Raw genomic sequence first — 25,102 nt, forward strand, 5'->3', positions numbered from 1 at the left:
TATTTCATACTGGCTTTGTGTAGAGAGAAGTTTTTATTTCTCCTGGGTAAACACCTAGGAGTGGGATTACTGAGTTGTACGGTGAGTATATGCTTGGCTTCATCAGCACTAGCCAAACCGATTTCTTTGTTTTCCTACCAGCAATGAATGTATACTCACCAGCCTCTGATATTGTCATTGTCACTTGTTTTTCTTTTGGCCATTCTGACAGGCACATATAGATTTTGTCTACTATAAACAGCGCTACAGTGAATATTCTTATGTATATATCCTTGGTGATTAGATGTGGGTGTATCCATAAGATACATTCTTAGAACTAGAATTGGTGGGTCATAGGTAGGGTGTGAAAGGTTGATTAGATATTGCCAAATAGCCTGCCGAGAAGGTGGGGCCAATATACACACATACCAGCTGGGAATGGTAATGCCCGTTTCCCCACATCCTCACCAACACTGTGTATTAGGTGATTGCTGTGTGAGTTGTTGGTGAGGACTTGAAGTAAAGCGTTAGAGCCATGCCTATCACACACAGAGTGCTAAAGGATGTTATTGTATGATTTCCACCATTAATCAATCAATCATATTATTATTTGCCTCTCTCTCTTAGTTCCTCATCAATATATCCAGGAGTGCTTTTCTCTGAGGAGCTCAAACATTTTACCTATGGAATTTGGTTAATCCTTATAAATCTCTTCAGATGTTGGTCAGGAATTCAGGCTCTGTGGGTTTTACAGAATAGGGAAGTGTGACAGAATAGGGCCTTTCTAAGTTTACAGAACAGATCTGTGTTCCACAAGGTCAAAATTAATCTACTTTGGAATGGGAATGGACTCCTCTAGGTTACAATGGCTTTCAAACTTTTTTTTCACTGCTACCCACTTTGAGAAATACACCAAGAATCAGGACACACGTTCATACTCAAAACAAAAGTTCCCCCCAAAACCCCAATACTTGTTTTCTATTTGTTCCATCCCATTTCATTGAAAATACATTCATTGGGAGCCACTGATAAATAGATTTCAAAACCTACTATGGGTTAAGACTAGCAGTTTAAAGGGCACTGTTCTAGCATCTAGGTCACAGGTGTTGGTCTTCTGGCAATGGGAGGAATCACCGAACTGGATTCCTAAATGGAAGCACAGAATCTCACACTCAGCTTTGGTTAGATTATTCCCATGTTCTTTCTTCTTCATTTCCTTGGGATGGTAGAGTTTATTCAAAGTTCCTCAATTATTCACAAATAGCTTTTGGACTCCTTAGGTGCACTACCCATTATTAAGTGCCATTAGACTACCCATTATTAAGAGGCCTGCCTGGATTCAAATCTCACTTCCACCATCTGCTGATGATCTTGGTTAAGCCTCGTCAGTCATAAAAGACTCAAGTTTCCTCCTCTGTAACATGGGAGACATAATAGAGAAATCAATGAGCCAACGTGTGTAAAGCATTTAGGACAGTGTCAAGGTGTGATCCCCAGAACAGCAGCACCAGCATCCCCGGAGAACTTGTTAGAAATGTAGTTCTCGGATCTCACCCTGGATTGACTAAATCGGAAATCCCAGCGGTGGGGCTCCGCGATCTGTTTTAACAAGTCTTCTGAGGCACGCTCAAGTTTGAGAACCACAGGCTTAATACATGGTAACCATTGACAATTAGTCCCTGAGGCTGCAGAGGTGAGCAGTGAGCAGATCATGGAAGGATTAATAAGCACTAACTTGACGGCAGCACCCACAGGGGAGGGCTCTAACCTGTCTCAGTCCCGGTTCCTCCTCCCTCCTCCCGCAGCACCTAGAGGGCTCGCTGATTGGTGAGGTCCCTCCAGACTGTCACCACCCACCCAACCCGGGAGAGCGAAAACTGAAAGGGGCGGGACCGAGCGCCGCGAGAGAGGCACGCCTATTGGCTATAGACCACGCCGCATAGCGGGGCGGAGCTGCGCGTGCGCACGGCGAGGCGCGCCCCTGACGGCCGTTGAAAAATGGCGACTGTCGCCGAGCTGAAGGCTGGTGAGTGCGAGTGGGAAGTTTTCCGGATGAGAGGCGTCTGGCCTTCCGCCTGTGAAAGGGATGCAACGAAAGGAGAGCGCGCGGAACACAGAACCAGCCTTTTCGGGGGTCGTTCTGAGGCGTCAGGGCTCGCAGAGCGTCCGGCTGGTGTGGCGGCCGCTTCGCCGGGGCCCTGGGTGAGGGAAGGGGTCGCACAGGGGCAGTTTTGGAATCAGCTGTGAGCTGGAAGAGGAGCTGCAGGACCCGCAGGGTCCTGAGAGGTCTCTAGTCCTGCACGTTGGGCCTCTGGCGCATTTGTCGGACCCCGCTCGAGCCGAGGCTTTGGGCCGCAGCTTTCATTCGGGACTGATGATTACAATACCCACATCCGTTATTGGGGTTAGGTGCAACCCCTAAACCATTTGCTTACTTGTTTTACGGAATCCTTATAACAACCAGTGGGGTAGGTCCCGATCTCCATTGGGAAAACCTGGAGGTAGAAAAGTTTCCTGACTTGGCCATTCTCCTGTGTTTTTCACTCAGTTCCACAAAGGTGCGAGTCATGAAACGGGTAACGCTTGTGCCCGGTGGTTTTGACGCAGATATCCAGGCAAATAATAGTATTTATAGTTGCAAGTGAGCCTTAAATGTCAGACACTGCCCAGTCCCTGTGTCACCTAATAGTCTATGTGACAATCTTATGCCCCATTTCATAGATTGGGAAATTGCGATGCAGAGAGGTGAAATAGCTCGCCCAAAGTAACTTAGCTAGAAGGAGGCAGTGCGTGAGAACCTGGATATGCTGCACCCGAACTCCAGGTCTTAAAACACTGGGTGATACTGCTACCTGATTAATAAAACCAGTTCCAGTTTTCAGGGACCTTGCACTCTAATAAATCAGTAATTCTTAAAGATCTGGCAGAGAAGGGTTGAATCCCTTTGAGAATAGGATTCAGTAAGCATTGATACAAATGTGTATTTGGGGCACTGGGCTGATGATGAACAGTCATAAAAAAGGCATGCCTTTATCCACAAGAACAGACTTTCAGGTGAATCTGAGCACCCTCCCTGCATGAAATACAGAACACATGTAATACTGCATCAGCTTCAGAGGATTTAAAGATACTTTGGGATATTAGGCCAGGTTAAGAACTTCTTTCTGAAGAAGTTGTTACGGTACAGATTTTTAAGCATAATTAAAGGAAGGGCAAAATGGTATGGAACCTGAAAAGAAAATATAACTGGGGATTAGGAATGTCCTATGCAGATGTATCCCTTTGTTTTTTCTGCATTCTCCAGTTCTGAATATGCTTTGTGTTCAGAGAAAATGTATTTCCCGCTCAATTATCTTACATTGTATGGGCTTTCATCTCCCCCCCCACACACACACACACCTTGGGGTAATTGGGGAGGGGCAGAGGGAGAAAGAGAATCTTGAGTAGGCTCCATGCCCACTCTGGAGCCTAGTGCTGAGCCAAAATCAGGAGTCAGTCCTTAACCCACAGAGCCATCCAGGTGCCCCTGGGCTTTTACCTTATTAAAACATTTTCACATTTTTCCACCTCACTTGGTTCTGCCTTTGAGAGGTAGAACTCATTATGTTGGAGAGGGCAGCTGAGGCATGAGCTGGTGATGAGAAAGGATAGGTTTCCTAACTCCAGCGTCATTAATACTCACTTCTCTGCTGAGTTTGAGGCTGTGCTGTGTGCTAATTCAGAGTATTTGGGACAGGATCCTGGCCAGGGAAAAAAGTCTCTTCCATCTAATTTCCAAAGATGGAGTTAGAGAACCGGGGTTTGGTTATGATCCCAAGAATACGATAAGGCTGGACCTTCCTTTCATGGGCCTATTACAAAGTCTGATTGGGTGATAACTGTACTTGCATACCTGCCAAAAAGGTTGAGGGGATGATTTAAAAACAAGGGGCAAGAAAGGTTAAAGTTTAGTCTACATTGTGTCTCTGTAATCATATCACCCAGGTTTTTGTTGTTGTATCTTAAAGCTTAAAGGGATTTTATGTTTATGCCTACATGGATAAGCTCCTTGGGCTCCATTTATTAATTTTTCTTTATTTTGGTGTAGTTATTTGGTGCCTTTGGCAGGGCACAGTACAGTATTAAACTATGTTTATTACACCAATAGTATTCAGCACTGTATTATAATGCTCCCAGGTAGCATTTATTGAGCTCTTACTATGTTCTAGGCACTGTGCGTGAGATGTGTTGATTGTCTGGGTTTGTTATTTAGCCATTAGGGACAATGTGAAAAAAGAGGTTCCAGACCACTGCAAGGAATGATGCCAGTTCAGCTCTATGCCCCTCAGTGTCCATACTGGTATTCATGGTTAAATCTCATTATCACAACCGATATTGTAATAGGACCTTTGCTCATCAAGAAGAAGTTAGATTACATTCAGCATATATATCCCTGATTCTTTAAGATGGCAATGATATAGCTACGTGTTAGATTTCTGTCTAGGCTTACAATTTCAAAATCCTGTTTTTTTTTAGGAAGTTAACTCATAAGTGTCTTTAAAAAAACAAACAAAACCCAAAGAAACACCTTTTTGTTCAGAATGGGCCATTCCCCAGCGGTTATCTGGGTATCAGAGGTTTTTATCAAAAGACAACAAATTCTTTCCTTTTATGGGATGTACTTGTTATCTTTAACCATCTTTCTAGACCAGAGGTTTTTAGTGACACAGACCTATCTGCAGTGATAAATGCTCTTGAAAATATAGGAGACGGAAAATTTCAGGCCCCAGTAAGCCAAGGATAATTCTGCATTCCCTTTTCCTCCCTCCCTGAAGATGCATACCAGACTATAGCTTCCCACGGTGATGATGCTGGAAAGAGAAACTTGAATTTGCTTAAATATATTAAAACAGCAAATCATTGCAACTTGAGAACTTTATTTTTTTTTATTACAAACATGATGCTAATCGGATAACTTCCATTCAGCACATTGTTTAGATAAAAACAATGGCTACTAGGCCATTTACCTTTTAAACATTTTTCTTCAAAGTATGCCTAAGAATGACCAAATTTAATCTGTAATTGAAGCATTAATGTTTTATGTTTAACAGTTTTAAAGGACACGTTGGAGAAAAGGGGAGTATTAGGGCATTTAAAAGCAAGGATCCGAGCTGAAGTTTTCAGTGCCCTAGATGATGAAAGCGAACCCCGACCATCATTGTCTCATGAAAACCTTCTAATTAATGAACTAATTCGGGAGTATCTGGAGTTCAACAAATATAAGTACACAGCATCTGTCCTCATATCAGGTAAGAGGTTATTATTACTTGCCTGAAACAAAATCTGCTTTTTCCCTTCCCTCACTTCTCAGAAAATATTTAGGCTGAAAATCTAATTCCATTACCACACGGTGTCATCCAGGTGACTGGGACATAAAAAGCTCCTGGGCTCTTTCCATAGCTTGAATACATTCTCATGGGGCGTATTGTATTGTAGGGGAAAATAAATACCTAAACACTTAAACTAGGTGCATACTTTGAAAAATCATCTGTATTTCCTGATACTAAATAAAAAGTTGTTTACATTTTATCTTGTTTGCTGCCAGCTTTTTTCTGTGTAGATGCTTTAAAAATACAGTTTCAGAGGCTCAGTCAGTTAAGCATACGACTCTTGATCTCAGCTCAGGTCTTGATCTCAGGGCCTCGGGTTTGAGCCCTGAGTTGGGCTCTGCGCTTGGCCTGGAACCTACTTAAAAAGGATTGGGAAGGTAAACTCCAAACTCACTATAATGATAGGAGGGAGAGAAGTGGTGTTGGGGGGAGGAGGTGGGCTGTTAAAGAGATATCTATCTCTTATTTTATTTCTGAAGAAAGTAAGTAAATAACTGAAAAGAATGCACATTAATCAGGATAGACTTTCCTCTGGGCTTGGGGGAGAAATGGGATTGGAAGGATTGCTTTCTTTAAGGTTTAATCTGTGCTTTAAGACTATTTCATGCCTCATCAAAAAAAAGAGACCATGAAGTAGATTTTGGAAGAGAGAATGAATTCTTGGTGATGTTGGAACTTTTCCATTTAATAGATTTTTTAAAAATTAACATTCTATATCTTTAATGTTAAGCACATATCTTAACTGAATAAAGACTGGTGAGTTTCAGTGGTTTAAGGATCTTCAGAATCAGCCTCCACTTTCCTCAGTTTGTTATAGATGGCTGTATAATACTATTAACACTCAGGAAAGAAAATTATGAAAATATAATGAATTAAGTCTTGGACCTGGGCTTCCCTAGAATGAAATGTAGTCACAATAGTCAAATTTCATGTTAAGTGTCTTGGCTTTTTTAAAAAACTGAGGTATAATTAACAATGCAATATACCTTTTTCAGTGTACAGTTCTATGGATTTTACCAAATGTATACTGTTGCGTAACTACCACTTCAGTTACAATCACTGTAGAGAATATTTTTATCACCTCAAAACATTCTCTGTGCCCTGTTTTAGTCAACTTCTTCACCTACCCCAACCCCTAACAACCACTGATCTGTTTTTTTCTGTACCTGTCATTTGCCTTTTCCGGAATGTCATATAAATGAGCCTATTCAGGATGTAGCCTTTTGAGTCTGTTTCCTTTCACTTAGCATAATGCATTTCAGATTCAGCTGTGTTGGTTTTTCCCCCACTGAATATCAGCATTCCTTTGTATTGCTGTGCCAATTTATCTATTATCAGTTGATGGCCAGTTGTGTATATATTTTGGCAATTATCAATCAAGCTGCTGTAAACATTCACCACAAGTTTTTGTGTGAATGTAAGCTTTCATTTCTCTTGGGTAAAGAGCTAAGAGTGGGATTGCAGGTTATGTGTGGTAAGTACATGCTTACCTTTATAAGAAATGGCTCAACTGTTTTCCAAAGTGGTTGTACCATTTTGCTCTCCTACTAGCAAAGCAAAGGATGAGAGTATCCAGTTGCCCTGTATCCTTGCCAGCACTTGATATTTGGGTTAATTTTACTTTTAGAGTTATTGCCACCAAATGGATATTGTTACTGTCCTGTATTTAATTCGTAGGCTTCTTCAAAAAAAGACTACTGAAGTCCAGTATGCAGAAACATATGTTCCCAACCAAAAATTGGGGGATTTAAAAAATGAATTTATGTTAAACTCTGTTAAGTTATACATATAACAAAATGATATTTTGAAAATCATAAAATCACATACAATTGGATCTGCCTTGGTATGTGCCATCATCACTCTTCCAAAATCTGGAAAGTCTGTATAACTGGTAAGTGGTTCTTACCAAAATCATATGTGCTTTTTAGATGAATAAAGACTCATGATTTTTCCTCTAGAATCTGGTCAACCTGTAGTTCCATTGGACAGACAGTTTCTCATCCGTGAACTAAATGCATTTGAAGAATCAAAGGATGATACAATGTAAGAAGTTTTTTTAAGTAAAGTTTTTAAAAATAAAAATTTAAAAGGAAGTTTTTGGATATCGTTGTATTGGAGCTGTAATCACGTAGTGGTTTTATTTCATTTTAATTGAGCAGGTGTTTATTTGGTTCGAGTATGCCTCTGACACTGCACCAAATCCAAGGTGTGTAGCAATGAACGGGACAAGGCCTCTGCTCCCTGGAGCTAAAATTCCTGTGGCTTCAGCGGCCCCAGCATCTGTCTCACTAAGGGTCACTCTTCTTGGCTTCTTGATGCATCCCTTTTTTTTTCTTCTGAGGCTTTACTCTGTCAGTTGCTTTCTTGCTCATGATGAACTCTTCCTCCTGATTGTTTCCTTCACTTCAACTTAGGAATATACTCAGATGTCCCAAAAAAACCAGTCAGCTTGTTTTTACCACTGAACTTAGTGAAAACCAACCATCTGCTTTCATTTTGTCACTCTCCCCTCTTTTGCCTTCTTTGCATATTAAATTCTTCCTTCACCATTTATACTGAAACTATGCTCTTGAAAAGAAGGGTGACCACTTTCTAGTAGTTTCTTAGTTCTATTCCTACCTCAAAGTTGCTTAAACTTTTTCCAGAGGATCCCTGAATGGCAAAAAAAAAAAAAAGAAAAGAAAAAATTGTACCTAGGACGCTCAAAGCAGCCCCCCCCCCTCCCCCCCCCGGCAAGAAATTTCTTTGAAGTCTTGAGCGTTTTCCCTTTCTAAAAATTTCTTGAATTTTTTTCTTTCTGCTTCATGGTATAATTGTTTTACCATAAAAATGTTATAAATGACATAGCAATTAAATTGAACTCTCCCACAAACCTTTGTACAATTAATGTTCCCGGATCATATGCCACTTTTATCCTGTACTTTGTCCCAAGTCCCCGGCACCAAGAGTGGGTGTATATTTGTATTTCCAATTTGAGAAGCTCAGTTTTACTTGAGTTTCTGTAGCATTTTGTAATAGTGACTATTCTCCCTTAAAACATTTTTTGTCATTTGTCTTTTATGAACCTTTACTGTCTAGGTTTTTCTTTCTTTTTTTTTTTTTTTAAAGATTTTATTTATTTATTCATAAGAGACAGAGAGAGAGAGAGAGAGAGGCAGAGGGAGAAGCAGGCTCCCCGCTGAGCAGGGAGCCCGATGCGGGACTCGATCCCAGGCATCTGGGATCATGACCTGAGCCGAAGGCAGACGCTTAACCATCTGAGCCACCCAGGCGCCCTGTCTAGGTTTTTCTATCCGTAATAGTGTTCTCAGTTTCTTCATTGGCTCCTTTAGGGTTCCTTTAAATTGTGAGCACTCTCCAAGTTTTGTCCTTAACAAAACTTTTCTTCCTGTCCCCTTACCCACTTTTCTAAGTATGCCTGAGTCTTTAATGATGCCTCCATGCTGGTGACTCTGCTTTAAATCTGACAGATCCTCTGAATTACGGACCCACATTTCTGCTGGCATCTCAAACTCAGTGTGTCCAAAAATGAAATGTGTTACTTTCACCTCCTTAAACCCCCCTTGTAGGTTCCTCATATAGCCATTCGGGTCTTAAACTCAGAGTCCATGTACAGTTATGGCTCCTTCCCCTCTCTCTACCAGTCACTCTGTGGGCTCCGTGACTTCTGCCTCTGTACTGTTCAGAAGCCATCTGTCTGCTTTTCTGTCTCTAGTCACTTTCTTTCCTGACTTACTTCATACTGCCAACAGCGGGCTTTCTAAAAGACAGTTACTGCTTTGTTTGAAACATTTCCATTGTAGGGCTGCCTGGCAGGTTAGTCGGTTAAGCCTCGGACTCTTAATGTCAGCTCAGGTCTTGAGTTCAAGGCCCGTGTTGGGCTCCACGTCCATAAAAACAACAAAACAAAACATCTCCATTGTGAAGTTTTCAGATTTTAAAAAGTAATATGGATGGTATATTTGAAATTTGCTGAGAGAGTAGAACTTAAATGTTTTCTCACCCATGAAAGTAACACACAAAGTAAATCGGTGAGGTGATGGGTATGTTACTTAACTCGATGACGGGAATTCCTTCACAGTGTGTGTGTGTGTGTGTGTGTGTGTGTGTATCAAATCATCATGTTCACTTTAAATACCTTACAATTTTATTTCTCAATTATACCTCAATAAAGCTGGGGGAAAGAAGTAAAGCAAATACTAGATACATGTGCCAGTGTGAACATAACATGGCAGTCCGTAAATACATTGTTATTTTTCAGGAAAACTTAAGAATTTTCACACAAAGTAGGATAAAGTCTAGAATAGCCTTAGTTAGGTCAAGCCGTGCCACCAAATGAGTTTGTGCCAAATTTATGAAGAAAACTTTCAGAGTTTTTGTGTTTCATCATTGCAAATAAGGTTATGGTAAGGCTGAACTTAAAAAAAAAATTCTTTTTTAAACTTTTATTTAAAAAAATCTTAATATCCATGAATTTGTGGATTAAATATGCAAGCTTTCAATTTTCTAATAACATTTTAAAATATCTGAATCTTAAAAATTTTAAATGTTAAAACTTCATTGATGTTAATTTAAGAACAAAATTGTTCGAACTTAAAAATCTTCTTGAACCAATTAGCTCTTTGGGAAACAGGGGTTTAAAATTAAACAAAAGACCGATCTTACATTCCTGGATCTAAGAGTTACAATATAAGATATGCTTTCCTAAGAGCTGAGGCATCTTAAATAGAAAAACTTACTTTCCTGCTCTCGCCATGGTCTGAAGAAGTTGGCATGCAAGCAGTTAATTACTGCTGCATAACTGAGGCCCCAGGATTTGGTGGCTTGAAACAACAATCATTTATTCTCTGTGGTTGGTCAGGAATCTATGGGCGGTTCTGGTGCTCAGCGGAGAGCTGGAGATTCCAGTTACAATGTAGCCAGGGAGGCCCTCGTCTGAAGGGCTGCCTGGGGCTGCAGGATCCCCTTCTGTGTGGCTCGCTCACATGGCTGCTTGCACCAGGCCCCCATTCCTTCCATGGCTACCTTTCCCTGGGACAGCTCTGGTGTCCTCATGACGTGGCAGCTGACTTCCCCCAGAGAGAGTGGCCCAGAGAGAAGGCACGGAGGTAGCCACGGTACACAGTGCTTTATGACCTAGTCTGGGAAGTTGCACAGTGCTGTCACTTAATACCTTACTTGGTTCCTAGAAATGACTTGAGCCCACACTCCAGGGGAGGGCAGTTAGGTTCCACCTTTTGAAGGGAAAGGAATATCATACTTTAAACTATCACATCAGCTAATAAATAGATAGCTCGAAAAAATCAGACAAATTATATTTTCAATGATGAGATTAGAAACGAAGAAAACATTTCTGTTGTACCTCTCTTCATTGTCAGCAAGTAGCTTCCCTTTGTGCCGGGGTACTAATAGAAATCACCAGGCAGATTATTGTCATGAAAAGAATATGGGACTTGGAGTTCAAGTAGAAGGTTTGTTTACTTACAGAGGAATCTCCAGCAAATCTTCCCTGAGCTGTGGTGGGATGATGATTAGGACATTCACAAGGAGAGGATAAAATGGAGAGAGGTTTGGGGCGCCTGGGTGACTCAGTTGTTAAACATCTGCCTGTGCTCAGGTCATGATCCCAGGGTCCTGGGATCGAGCCCCGCATCGGGCTCCCTGCTCCGCAGGAAGCCTGCTTCTCCCTCTCCCTCTCCCCCGCTTGTGTTCCCTCTCTGGCTGTATCTCTCCCTGTCAAATAAGTAAATCTTAAAAAAAAAAAAATGGAGAGAGGTTAGAGTGTTTTGTAAACTGTAAAAATAGCCTTTTTTTTTAACCTGCCCTCCCTCCCTAAAAATAGCTTATTAAATGTTAGTTCTTACTCAACTCCTGAATAGCTAACATTTATATACCATTTAATATGTGCCAGGCACAGTCCTAAACACTTGGTATTTATTAACTCATTTAGTCCACAGCAACCCTAGGAGGTAAGGGCTACACTTAGCTTCATTTGTAGAGGAAGAAACATGTATCAGGGTGGGGACATTAAGAATCTTGTTGAGGTCAAGTGGTGAAGCCAGGATTTGAACCCAGGCAGTCTGGCTTTCGGGCCATATGACCATCTTTAGGCAAGGATTTATTCACCCAGTAAGTGTTTACTGAATACCTACCGTGTATCAGACAGTGCTAGGCACTGGGAAATCTCAACTGGACTTGAAAGGTGGAATTCCTGTGTATTGATGGATTGACCTTGTATTTCAGTTTAGATGATGTTTAAGTTGTTAACATGGGTTCTCTGGGTTTTTAAATTGTCTTTCGAGTTAAATGGTACTCTTAAATTTAGAAAAGCATGAATAGTTCACAGTTTGGATAGTAACTGTGCATCTTCTTTCTTTTAAGTCTGGAGAATTACCTGGCCGTTTTGGTGGCAGAGGCTGCCTTAAAGAAGAGAGATTTTAAGCTTTTCCTCTATCTGCAATTTTAATTGATTTTGCTTTTCTTCCTGCTACAGACCTCTTTTATATGGAATTTTAGCTCATTTCTTGCGTGGAACTAAGGATGACCTCCAAAATCCATTTCTGAGAGGGTCTTCACTTCAGCCTCCAAACCCAAATCTTGGCGAACAACCTAGCAGAAGAAAGCAAAGGGGTATGAATTTCCATTTAGCTGTCAGCAAGTATTTTTTCTTCTTTTGTTTTTTTAATTTTTTTTAAAGATTTTATTTTTAAGGAATCTCCACACCCATCGTGGGACTCAGACTCACAACCCCGAGATCAAGAGTCACATGCTCCACTGACTGAGCCAGCCAGGTGCCCCGAGTATTTTTTTCTTCTTAAATATTTTTCTCTCAGGTCACCTGGGTGGCTCAGTCGGTTAAGCGAGTGCCTTTGGCTCAGGTCATGATCCCAGGGTCCTGGGATTGAGCCCCATGTGGGTCTCTCTGCTCAGCTGGGAGCCTGCTTCTCCCTCCGCCTCTGCTTGCTTCTCCCCCTGCTTGTGCTCTCTCTCTCTCAAATAAAATTTAAAAAAAAAATTTTTTTTTGTCTCTCAGGAATAGTTTTTCCTGAGCTTTTGAGTCATAGTTTAATTCTACTTACGTCTAATATAGTTTGAGTCTGTGTTACTTATCCTCCAAAAAACAAAATGGTGTTTGGAAAGAGAATCTTGAGGGGATGGGGGAATGACTGGACAAAATTCTTAGATATTGTTTCTATGCCAAAGTATGGAAAAACCTGATTTTCACATAGATTTGTATTTGGGACAGCTTAGGTCATTGGCATACTCAATAAATAGATTTTTATCAAATCATCACCTTTTTTTTCCCCTCCAAGACTGAAGAAAGGCAAGATTGCTGAATACAGATAGAGAAGTCACAGGTGTCTATATTCTTTGCATTTTTAGGATACTGTTGGTAAAAGACTGATAGTTACCTACAGATAACATATTCCTAGGAGAATAGCCCCTATTTCTTTCAGAATGTTCACTCTTTAAATGAGCTTTCAGTTGTGATCACATCAGCAATAGGATCTCAATTTGATAATCTGAACTGAATGGTTTATAGCTCCTTCTTTCCAACCTTGGTAGAATTGATCTCTTTCTAAGGACAGTCAGAGGTGGGGCTCAGGCAGAAGATTAGCAGAACAAATCTAAATCTTGAATGTTGAAATAAACTTCTAGGAAACATCTAAAATACAAATTGTCTTTTGTAGTTTTCATAGACTGCTGTGAGCAGTATTGATTCCGTTAAATATTTGTTGTGTCTCCTAAGATCTGAAAACGAAGTATTTGTGAAGCAAGGTTACTTTTGTGGGTTATTTCTGATTTCAGTAGGAGTTACTCATCTATGTATCTTAGAACGCTGAGCTGATGGACCATTGAAAAAGAAATCACCCCCACCTCCTTACTTTACAGTTGAGAAAACCAGTACTGAGAGGTTAAGTGACTCCTCTAAAGCCTACAGCTGATCATTTTTAGCAAAATCAGCATCTCCGAGTGCCATTCCTGTACACTTTTCCACTTAAAGAATATAAAGAAGTTTTCCTAGTTCCCTTTTCAGGGCTTGGTAAGGAACTGTCATTAGTGGCTACTATTTGACAAGTACTTAAAAAGCAAAACGAAAAAAAAAAGCAAAACAAAACACACAAGTAGACAAGTAAATCTCTAAGCATTCATATAATACAACGTAAAATTCTCTTGAATCTCTTCCCTCTTGTCTCTCCCTAACTCCCTAATCTCCATCCCTTCCGAGGAAGGTCCCTATTAGCAGCTTGCGGGGGGTCTCCTTCCGGACTCATTTCTGTGCATGTGAATTTATATGTACTGCTATTCGACATGTTATCCTGAGATTTGCTTTCTTTTCCCTTGTCCTGTCAATATGTGTAGATCTACTTCGACCTCATTCTTAACTTTGTGTAGTATTGCATAGTACTGCTAATCATCCCTTACTGATGGACTTTTATGTTTTTAAGTTTACCGTATTGTAATGTAGAATTACTTCTTTGTCCACGTAAGTATTTCTCTTATGTGGATGCCTAGAAGTACAGTTGCTGGTTCAAAGCATATGCATATTAAAAAACGTAGTAGATATTGTCTAATTCCCCTCCAAAAAGGCTTTACCTACCAAGAATATATGCTAATACCAGTTTCTCTATTTAATTGCCACCAGGGGATATTGTACACGTGGACACCTGCTAACACAGCAAACCATGACATGGGTAGTTTCAGTCCCATAAGCAAAAATAACCTCTTGAGAAATCACTTTTCTGGCTTACAAGCTTTTTATTTTTATTTATTTATTTTCAGGTGTACAATATAGCAATTCAGCACTTCCATACAACACCCCAGTGCTCATCACAAGTGCCCTCCTTAATCCCTATCGCCTGGTGATCCATTAGTGTGTTCTCTAGAGTTAAGGGTGTTTTTTTGGTTTGTCTTTTTTCTTCCTTTGTTCATTTGTTTTGTTTCTTAAATTCCACATATGAGTGACGTCATTGGTGTTTGTCTTTCTCTGACTTATTTCGCTTGGCATGATACTCTCTAGCTCTATCCATGTCATTGCATGGCTTGTAAGCTTTTTATAATCCATCTCATTCATGGCTAATGACTAATAGCCAAGTTACAAGTAACAGAGTATTTCTTAACCCAGTTCTGTTCTTTTGAGATGTGGGTAGAATAACTAGTGGTAGCTTTACACCGTGGAGGTGGGAGGGCTGGAGCGTGGGTGTGTGTGTGCGTGGGAGAGAGAGAGAGAGAGAGGGCGCACTAGTTGCGTTGGGGCCTCTAGAGACATCAGAGAATCTAGTTCAAGTCAGTAGAGCTTTGGGTGCGTGTTCTGTGGAAAGCTCCGGGCAGGCTCAGAGGTGAGGAGGACGGCTGAGCTAATAGAAGAACAGGGATTTTGCAAATTATTTTTCTTGACCATCAAAACTTTTCTTGATAACGGTGAACTCTTTGTGCAATGATTTGTGAAGCATTAGCAGCCACAAATCGCATTTTGTCCCAGTAACACATGTCAGCATTTACTTTCAGCGTCTGCTTTCTCAGTTCTAGCTTACTGTTTGATAGAAACATGTTTTATTTTGACAACATGGAAAGGTTATGAAAATAGTAAAATATTACTCAGATTACAGTACCTGATCTCTACAGAAGCTCATCTAACTGAGATATAACACACTAAGATGAAATTGTCTTGGGTGTGAACACAAGTCTAAAGCATGCCAACACCAAACCACTTTTATCACAGCTCCCAAAGAGCTGGAAAAAATGAACAGTGTAGACACACTTGCCTCTGGGATGGTAACCAGTTCATTAGGGCTGCTGATGTCAGTGCTTGAGACACTGGAGGCAAAGTAGGTTCTAGCTATAAGTAAAAGACCAGATATTTTGTAACAGAGAAAATCATTAGCAGTGCAACTTTACTGCACATCTGTGAAGTGCATGAATCACATACTTCTTCGTAATGCTTTTCTAGAAAACCTAAAATGTCTGTGGCCCCAGGATATTGTTAATTTTGTTCTGTCCAGCAAAGCTGCCTAAAAATGAGGGAGATAGTCCTCCGTGATCCAGACCTGCAGTCTCCAGTCTTTATGAGGACGATCAGCTGCCGGGGACTAGCAGGCCTGGGTGTAGAATCAGGTTGTCTTTAGAATTAGAAAATCCAGGATGTGTTTTTGGTGCTAAAATTGCATGTTTCTAACAACTGTCTAAATTTGTATTCTTTTTCTCCTGTCATCAAAATCATAAAAATGGGTTTTTCCAGTGTAAAAATGTCTAGGGAATATTTTCAGTTTTTCACGGTTTCTCAGAATTTAGTCTTCGCCTTGCATTTTTGTTGCATTTGGATATTAAGTCTCTTCAGGTTCTTTTACTCCAAGGCACTTCTGCCTTCTACCCCTTTCTCCCCATGACAAAAATTCAGCAGAAGTGACTAGGACCCCTTCTATCCCCAGAGCACAGGGGGTGGTCACAGGGGCTCTGGGCTCTTCTGAACTCTCACGGAGCTTTATTGTTGCGTCTTCGGCTGAAGAACATTTTCTATGATTTCTTGGGTATTTTCTGATGTGGGTAGGAAAATGTAAACTCTGCTAGCTTTTTCTTGCCGCAAGAGGGTGCTGCTGAGAGGCATTTCTATTTGAAGGTGGTTTGTTTTTTGTTTTTGTTTTTGTTTTTAGTTGAAGAACTTTGGCATCCCTCAAAATGTTAATTGAATACCCTGTCCTTTCTCTCATTCCATTCCTTACATATCGTGTAAGAGAAGTTTGTAACTGCTCCTTACACATGGGTTTACTCCACGGTGCTCTCTGTTGCCTTAAAAACACTTGACAGTGAGTCTTTAGTACTAAATGTTTCTGACTTCTTCAATAATGTTTTTAAAATGGTGAGTTTATTTCATTGTCCTAAGCCACCTAAAGAACTCCTACAATATTAAATACATAACATCCAAAAATACGTGTAGGTATGTCTGCACACTTCCTACTTTGACTTGGGATAAGTACTGACATTGGTTTCTGTTCATTTCAGATGACCACCGAAGAACGGAGAAGGGGAATAGTGCTAACATTGAAGAGCCTCTCGTTTCTCAAGCAGTGAAGAGATGACATTTCCATTTGGGGCATCTTTTGTCTTAAAATAGACATATTTATTCTCCCAACATAACCAACATACATCACTAATATTTGTCCTTTGTAGAAATTTGAGTTTCTGCAAAACATTTAGCCCTCCTGTTTTACTACAATTGTGAATAAAGGCTAACTCTGTCATCTAGCTTCCTGGATTTGACTCGAAAGAAAATACATTGTTTTTAGAAACTATTTTAAAGGTTTTTAAATTTGTGAGCACTGGAAGGATTTTTTAGTACCCCGTTATTCTTAAAAAAAAAATAAAAGAAAATTCAGGTCTTTATAGCCATATGCTCTGCTCTTTAACAAGCCTACATTAATTAAATTTCCTTCAGGCTGGAATTATGTGGATTTGTAGAAAAATTCATTTACGTTTCTAAAAAACACTTAAAAGAACATTAAAGCCAGAAAAAATTAATTCCTATGAAGTTTGGTTTTTTGTTTATGATTAGCGGTTTTTCAGATAACCATTTATAATTCAGTTTAAATGTCTGAATTTCTATCTAAATTTGAACTTTTAAACTAGGTAACAATGTGCTTTTTCTTTCCTTAGACCATTTTGGCTTCTACTGGAAGATTTAATTAAAAGGTAGAGGGGGAAATAATTCTTTTAATTTTGCTGTAAGTAAGACAAAGAGTTTATTTTATTATATAAAGAATGTGGAATCAGCATGAAGAGACAGGCTTTAGGAGAAATACCAGAAAGCACCTCTTAAAAGATGGCATTGTTTAACCTCCATGTGGCCTTCAGTGATGCAATCACAAGATGAGCTCTAAAAGAGCCAGTCCCTACTTTTCTGGACTCATTGCATGTCAATTTTTTATTCTTGGGATAGAAAAATGGTAAGAGCTCTTCCTGTGCTATCTCTAAAATGCTATTTTGATATTTACTAAGACATTTTTATAACGTGGAGTCTCCAGATGATGGCACTGACGGCAGCCGTGATAATAGCACGTGATTGGCAGAAGTCATAAAGTGTATTCGGCAAAACTGCCCGGGCGCCCACATACCGACAGCATTTAACTTGAATGTTTTCCACAGGGCAAGTGAGAAGGGCTGTAGGTGGCTAAATTGGCATTCTCTTCAGAGTGTCGATTCTGTGCTGTCTTTTGAAACTTTTGAGTGTATATTTGGTGTAAATTCTTGATGAACCAAGAATTTTTATCTGAATGCAGAAAAGTATTAAAGAAATCCCCTTAAGCCATACTTTACAAGTGAGAGGAGTTTGAGAGGCCCTGTTGATGAGCTAGGATTACAGAAGAGATGTAGAAGTACTGTAAGGGCTCATTTCCATTTTTCAAATCAAATCTGTAGTCTCTGATAACAATTATGAATTCCACTGTATTGTATGTGGGAATATAAGTATGTGTATTCTTCTCAGAGGACTTGGTTTACATCCAAGGATGTTGGCAGTGGACGCTAAGGTTACCTCAGAAATTATAATCGTGCAGGACTAGATTAAGAAAAAATGCTGGAGTTTATAATTTTGGTTATTGGTAAACAGAATTGTCACATGTAGTCCATAGTGCGTTTGTATGCATTATTCTGTAACTTGTTTGTACCTAGGCAACTTTTATACTTTCAATGTATTACTTAATAAAAAACAATAAATCAACTCGCCTTTGTGCAAAGGGTGTTCCTATGACTCTTCTGTCACCAAGAGGTGGGCACCAGGACAGGAAGAATGTTGGAGGTGGCTCCCCAGGCCTGCCTTCAGGATCTCCGGCGGCCTAGTTGTTGGAGGGTATAGTGTGAGGTGGAGGGAAGGGAAATTTCCTGGTGTGTGGGCCCCTGGCATCAGCCACATCACCCTGCAACACTTGGTCTTCATCCCGGAGGCTGATGGTGTCAGTCTCCAGGGGGACAGCATTGTAACCTGGGGGGCCATTTAGGGGTTTGAAAAAGCATATTTAGTAGTATGTTTTTCTATTTGCAAAAGAGAAAAACCACCTATTTTCGAAACAGATTTTTGTGATTTCCTCAAAGGAACTTAGGTTGAAAAATCTGCTCTAGAAATTTTTATACTCAGGATTTTTGAACGGTGTCAATTTATAAGCCAGTCGTTGAAAAAGGTGCATGGGCTGAGACATTTAAAAAAAAAAAACTGAGGGAAAGACAAATAGAAATACAGAGGACCCATTGAACTATTCACATACCTCATAAACTACATCAGTACATCATTGCTGGTGGTTTTCATGGGGTTGTTGGGAGAAGTTCTCTTCCAGAAATAGGGAGAAGTTTTAGGAGAAGATTTGGATTTACAGAAAAATAGGATGTGAATTGAGACTGAAGAGGGGTTTAGGAAAAGTGGAAATACAAAACCTGGGCAGTCTAAAAACCCAGCAGGAGCAGAGGTGGTGTTTGAAGATGATAAATTTAGCTTAGCATGTATGTTTGCACAGAGTAAACTGATAGCTTTATAATTATGTGCAAGAATGCAATTGTATATGACTCACATGCCTGTATGATTATATAAAATTTGATGTGTTCTTTCAACCTAAAGCCAAGTGTACATGAAGGATTAACATTGTGAGAAGATGCCTTTAAAGGCATTTGGGACAGTGCTTCCCAGCCACTTGGTATTTGATTTTTGTTAACCATTTTGCAAGGATTGTATGGTCTTTGTTCATTTTTTTTATTTTTAATTTTTTTAAAGATTTTATTTATTCATTTGACAGAGCACAAGCAGGGGGAGCGGCAGGCAGAGGGAGAAGCAGGCTTCCCGCTGAGCAGGGAGCCTGATGCAGGACTCGATACCGGGACCCCGGGATCATGACCTGAGCCGAAGGCAAATGTTAACTGATTGAGCCACCCATACGCCCCCCCAAAATATACTTTATTTTTGAGAACAAACTTAGGTTCACAGCAAAGTTGAGTGTAGCGTACAGAGTTTCTATATGCCTCCTATCCACCCCCCCAACTCACGGCACTCCCCCGCCCCCCAAGGAGTGGCACATTTGTTCCAATGGGTGAACCTACGCGGACACATCATTATCACTCACAGTCCATAGTTTACATCAGGGTTCATATTTGCTGCTGTCCATTCCATGCATTTGAACAAATGTATAATGACAGGTATTCACCATTGTAGTACCACACAGAGTACTTCCACTGCCCTAAAAAACTTCTGTTCTGCCCATTCATCCCTCCAGGCCCCCAACCCCTGGCAACGACAGATCTTTTAACTGTCTTCTTAGTTTTGCCTTTCCCAGAATGTCATATAGTTGGAATCCTACAGGATGTGGTCTTTTCAGCCTGGCTTCTTTCACTTGGTAATACGCACCTAAGATTCCTCCTTGTCTTTTCGCGGCTTGAGAGCTCGTTTGTTTTTAGCATGAAAGAATATTCCATCACCTCAGTGTACTGCAGATTGTCCATGCACCTGCTGAATAGCCGCTTGGTTGCTCCCAAGGTTTGGCAATTATGAATAAAGCTGCTTTAAACATCCCAAGTGCAGGCTTTAGCATGGATGTAAGCTTTTAACTCATTTGGGTAAATCCTGAGGAGTATGATTTGCTGGTTCATATGTTTAGAATATGTTTCGTTTTGGGGAGCCTGGGTGGCTCAGTTGGTTAAGCGGCTGCCTTTGGCTCAGGTCATGATCCCGGGGTCCTGGGATCGAGCCCCGCATCGGGCTCCCTGCTCAGCGGGAAGCCTGCTTCTCCCTCTCCCTCTGCCTGCCTCTCTGCCTACTTGTGCTCTCTGTCAAATAAACAAATAAAATCTTTGAGAAAAAAAAAATAGAATATGTTTCGTTTTGTAAGACACTGTAAAACTACTTTTGAGAATTTTAGGACCCTTCCTAATGGAGGATAGAGAATCTGGAGTTACCAAGACACCAGAGTCGGAAATTGGTGAAGGAAAGAGCATTGCCGGTCCGTCTCCCATGCAGTCTTGTCCTGGAGAAGTGTGGAGCCATCATGAGTGAAACAGAAGTGCCTCCGTGCAAGAGATAGAGCCGAGCTGGGCTTGTGGCCAGGAATGATGTCCCTTCATTCACAAGAAGGCACAGCGCTGTGCAAATCTTGGGCTGGAGGACTTGCATGCTGGTACACTTTTAAATAATTAGATTGTGAAGCACACACAGGGGTAACCCATGCTTGGACCCAATCTTAGATATTATTAAAAACTGGAGGGAATCACATTTTGGAGCCTTTTGAAGCCAATAACAAATACAAAGCTATTTGATAAAGAGGGAAAGACTCCAAGAGAGAAATTTCCCCTTTGCCATCTTGTTTCATGAGTTCATGGAAACTCCCATTACACATCACCTCACAAAGAAGACAAGCCAAGGAAATTTACTGGACTGCTCTCAAAGTAACACTTTTTTTAAAGTATTTTTTCCCCCTTGATCTTAAAATAGCTGGCTTTTTGAGCCATGAGAAATAAAACACACATTTGATTTCATTATTGTTACAATGCGCTTTTGAAGATTCAAACATCTGAGCTTCTGCGTTGGACAGATATTTAATGAATGACTGTTATGTACACATACTGTCCCTGAGCACTCGTAGAATGTACCAGAAAGGTATGAAATACTTTATACAAGGCCTTCACATGCATCATCATATTTAACAACCCAGTAAGGTGGTTGAGGCAAAGAGTCTGTCCATCTGCCCTCCTCCTTGAGAAGACCCAGTCTCAGTTCACGGACTGTCCTGTGGCTTCCGGTCTGGTGCCTCGCAGATCATGTGTAAACCTCCCCTCTACTTAACACGGACTCGATCAGACATATGGCGTTGGAACTCTTGCTCCAGCACTAACTAGCTATGCTACCTTGGCTTGTTACTTAATTCACCAACCTGGTTTGTCAACAGCAAAATGGGGAAAAAAAAGATCTTTTTTAAAGTACCTACTTCATAGGGTTGTTGTAAGGAAGAGGAAAGAGAATGCAGTAAAATTCAGTGTTGTTTTTTTAATAAACCCTCCATTTATTAATAATTGCTTATAAGGATTCTCTTTTAAATTTTACCAACAAGTTCTTTAAGGAGTCAAATGCAAAACCCCTTTGAAGTACCAGTGTTAAGGCCTCCAGTCAAGATAACTGCTCTTACTCTGAGGCCAGCAAGTTCGATTCTGACAGCCTGCTCTGGGTTCTTTCCAGGACGGGAAGGTGGTGGTCAACTTCACTCTTCCCTTTCCATCACCCTCCGCCCGGCACCCTGTCCGTACCAGCCAACGCAGGGACAATTTCCACTCCTTTTACAGTGCAGACAGTAAAAGGCATGTGGAGAAGCAACTTATCCATCATTTTCTGAAGATCTTTACCCCTAGCTATGCAGTAAGCTGAACTCTGGCCGTTCTTGACTCTGATTTCGGTCCCTCGCGTGTTTTCAGGGGTGAGAAAGCAAGAGAGCCTGACGTTGGAAGCATGAGGAAGTGACCAAGAGGGTCTGAGATGCTGAGCTCTGCGGCGGGGACCCTGCAGGAGGGACAGGCTCTCACTCACCATCACGCACCCAAGGCCTGTGCCACCCTACTTGGTTTCAAGTTGGTTGAGAATAATAACAGCTACCAGGAAACAGCACAATTATGTTCATTCTGCATGGATCATCTCAAGGGCTGTTTACAAACAGCCAGGTAGGGAAACTGAGTCACGGAGCCTTTAAGGGACTGGTCCATGCTGGAACAGCTAGAAAGCAACATGGGCCACTAACCTCAGAGTCCTGTCTTTAGCCCCTAAGCCAATTCACCCTGGGAAGGCGTTGCCCTTTCAAATCTCCCTGGAAGTGAATCCTGGCAACGGTGGGCTCCAGTCCCAGCGAGAGCCTGGGCAGATCTCTGCACACCTCTAGGACCTCAGTTTTCTCACCTGCAAAATGGGGGTATTGATACAGCCGCCCCCTCCCCCCCCATCTGATCTGGTTACCAGGAGAGGGGGTGTGGACCAAGGGCACAGAGCCCGGCAGGGGTCTTCCCACCGCCTCTGACCCTCTCCCCAAACCCTCTGGCCGCTGGGAGTAGCTGGAGCCCGCGCGGGCCTAGAGGGCTGTCCCCGCGCGCCGCTGTCACAGCCACGAGAGGCAGGGCCCCCTCCCCCGCGCCCGCAGCGCCGGGACGCCGCTCGGCACCATATTTAGTCAGGGGGAGCGGGCAGCCCCGGGCTGGTATGCGGCGCTGGGAATTCCTGCAGGAAGGAGCCCGCGCCTGCCCTTTTTGGGTTGTCGCCCGCCCTGCGCCCCCCGCCGCGCCCCGGGAGGGAGGACCGGCCCGGGAAGCCGGAGCCCGTGCGGGGCGGGGAGCGGGGCGGGGAGCGGGGCGCGCGGGTCCCCCCCGCCCGCGGCCTGGCGCGGGGCCAGCCCACCGCCTCGGCTTCCTTTTATGGCCTGTGCGCGTGCGGGCCACAGAGACCCGGGAGAAGCCGGAGAGCCAGGGAGAGAGCCAGCCAGAGAGATCTGGAGCCAGAGACACCGGGCTCGAGACACGGGGAGACGTGCGGGAGAGACACCGGGCTCCAGACACAGGGAGACTCAGGACAAAGTGAGAGACAGAGAGAGACAGTGATGGACACAGTGACATACAGAGTGACCGCAAGACAGAAAGCTTGATGGATCTGTGTCATATACAGGAGGGATAGACAGACAAACGCAGGGGGAGGAGGGGAGAGAGAGGTCCTAAGTTTTAAGTGAAGTTTTAAGCAGCTTCTTCATTTGCAAGAATTTCTTGGGCGGGGGAGGAACGGTTGGGAACTTGCAAGAGCGGGGTCGCACCCACTTTCTCTTTGGATCCTGACTCGCACCTTGCAAATTACATAAAGGTACCGGCCCCAACGCACGCACCCGTTTTTCAGCTGCGGACACTGAGGCTCAGAGCAAGTATATGACTTGCCCGAGGTCAGGCAGGCAGCGGAAGGCACATCCAGGCCTGAAGTCACAGCAGCGGGTTTTGTTTTTTTTTTTTTTTCTCTTTTCCTTTCTTCTTTTGCTTGTGGGTGGAGGTGGGGGATGGCAATTTGGGAAAAATAAAAAGTTCCCCTTCACGAATAATTCCCAGCAGTCAGGGGCTCCTGCCTCGCACTTTGCAAAGTTCAAAAAATCCCCTTTCTCTACCCTTCATGCGGCACGGCTGGCCCCGTGCCCAGCCAGTGGGAGGCGAATAAAACGAGGAGTGGGGCGTGGAGGTGACAATTCAGACCCCCCCCAACACACACACACCCGCCCGTGGGGAGGAAGCGGTTAAAATCCGTGCACTGCACTGACCCGGCGAAGCCATTCTCAAGCATCCCTCTAGACGCTGGCCGTTTGACCCCTTTCTCTGGGAATGAGAGTCTCGGTGACTGTCCCAGAGCGGGGGAGGGGGGTGAGACACCTGCCCCCAAGGCTGCGCAGCCCCCTGCGCTCCCGTCCAGCGTGCGCCCCCCTCCCCGCGCGGCTGCAGGTGCGCCCTAGGACCGGCACAGACGCTGCGCTTCCAGGGCCCTGCAGGGGGAGCTGCGGAGGGAGGAGCATGGGACCCCCTCTCCCCCCTCCCCCCCCCACCCGGCCGCCTCCCCTTTCCCACCCGCGGGCAGCTCCGGGTCTATAAAGCGAGGCGTCCGGGGCGAACCGGGAGATTTGGACTCCCCTGCCTGGGAGGTGTGCCAGATCTGAGCTCTCCACCCAGTTTCTTCTCCGCTGTCCCCCCAGTTGGGAGATCCGTAAGTAGGGTGGTCCTGAGGTGGGGGGTGGGGCAACTGGGTAGGAGGTTTGAAGGTCCCACGGGGCATCCTACAGGGGCTGGGGAGCCGCGAGATGGTTTGGTTTTCATCCTCTCAGGGACTATGGTGAGGAGGTGGGGATTCACAATTTTCATTTCTCTGCCCCGACAGCCTAGGTTTTTCCCCAAACCAGCATCTCCCAAGGTTGCCAATGATAAGTACCCTCTTGGGGGTACTTACTAAAGACAAATGCCTGGGCCCACCTCCAGTTACACTTGAATCTCCAGAAAAAAAAAAAAAAAAAAAAAGAGGAGTCCCATACTATTCTTATAAGGCAAATCTGGGAGATGTGATCCCTTAAAATCTCAGAGGACTAACTTCCCTCAGCTTCTTTTATCTTAGGCACAGATAAAGTGCACCTGAACTTCACTGAAAAGTCATTTCCAGTCACAGAGGCGAGCAAAGTAACGCTCCAGGTGTATTTGGAAGCCTGGCTTAATTCTGCTGATGATGTGTTAAATCAGTTACAAACACATGGGCAGATGCTCTGCAGAAAGAGGAGTGTTTTGCATCAGTTTAGAGGATGTGCTTGTTGATATCCCCGGGGAGGTAGGGCTGGTTATGATCCAGTTTATTTCTTACAGCCCAGTTTTCTTCCAGACCACCCCCCCACCCCCTTCAAAGTGTTAAAAAAAAAAATCTGAGGCAGGTTGACCCCAGGGGCTTCAGATACCCAGACAAATGCCTGAGGCTCAATCTGCATCCCTGACCTGCAGGTAGATTAGGTGAGAAGGGGCTGGGGGTGCCTGCAGAGCAGGTGTTAGAAATGTAGCTCTCGATGCCGCACAAAGTGGGCAAAGGGAGAAAAACCGTGCCCATTGCACAGAGAGCAGGTGGGGGTTTCGCTGCTTGACGAAAGGCACCATTCGAAGCCATGCTGATCAAGAAGTCAGAGAAAATATTTAGAAGCCCAAGACAGAGAGTGTTCAGTTCCAGTATTAAGAACGGTTGGACAAAA

The 25,102-nt window shown here is 42.9% G+C and overlaps 2 protein-coding genes across 8 annotated transcripts in view; both read left to right on the top strand.

The window, feature by feature from the left end:
* Nucleotides 1-1,925: 1,925 nt before the first annotated feature.
* CEP20 (centrosomal protein 20) lies at nt 1,926-18,079 on the top strand. Of its 2 annotated transcripts, XM_036115494.2 has the most exons (5): nt 1,926-2,005; nt 5,070-5,267; nt 7,307-7,391; nt 11,842-11,978; nt 16,350-18,079. In XM_036115494.2, the coding sequence occupies exons 1-5, from the start codon at nt 1,978-1,980 to the stop codon at nt 16,424-16,426; spliced, it is 525 nt and encodes a 174-aa protein (XP_035971387.1). In that variant the 5' UTR covers nt 1,926-1,977; the 3' UTR covers nt 16,427-18,079. The 2 variants fall into 2 exon arrangements, with proteins under 2 accessions (XP_035971387.1, XP_035971389.1); XM_036115496.2 differs by lacking the exon at nt 11,842-11,978.
* A 5,909-nt stretch (nt 18,080-23,988) lies between these two features.
* The window catches only part of MYH11 (myosin heavy chain 11), a 112,830-nt gene continuing 111,716 nt past the window's right edge, over nt 23,989-25,102 (top strand). For all 6 annotated transcript variants that reach the window (XM_036115497.2, XM_078074770.1, XM_036115498.2 and 3 more), the window contains exon 1: nt 23,989-24,084. The gene's annotated coding sequence lies outside the window, so the exon portion shown is untranslated. The remainder of the gene's footprint in view (nt 24,085-25,102) is intronic.

This window comes from Halichoerus grypus, chromosome 6 (genome assembly GCF_964656455.1).
Source record: "Halichoerus grypus chromosome 6, mHalGry1.hap1.1, whole genome shotgun sequence".
In the NCBI taxonomy this organism is placed as follows: Eukaryota; Metazoa; Chordata; class Mammalia; order Carnivora; family Phocidae; genus Halichoerus; species Halichoerus grypus.

What these genes read in the sequence shown, in the direction of transcription:
- CEP20 (XM_036115494.2), top strand. Translation starts at nt 1,978, where the DNA reads ATGGCGACTGTCGCCGAGCTGAAGGCTG. An exon ending in AGCATCTGTCCTCATATCAG is followed by an intron (nt 5,268 to 7,306) that starts GTAAGAGGTTAT and finishes TTTTTCCTCTAG; the next exon opens with AATCTGGTCAACCTGTAGTT. An exon ending in TAGCAGAAGAAAGCAAAGGG is followed by an intron (nt 11,979 to 16,349) that starts GTATGAATTTCC and finishes TGTTCATTTCAG; the next exon opens with ATGACCACCGAAGAACGGAG.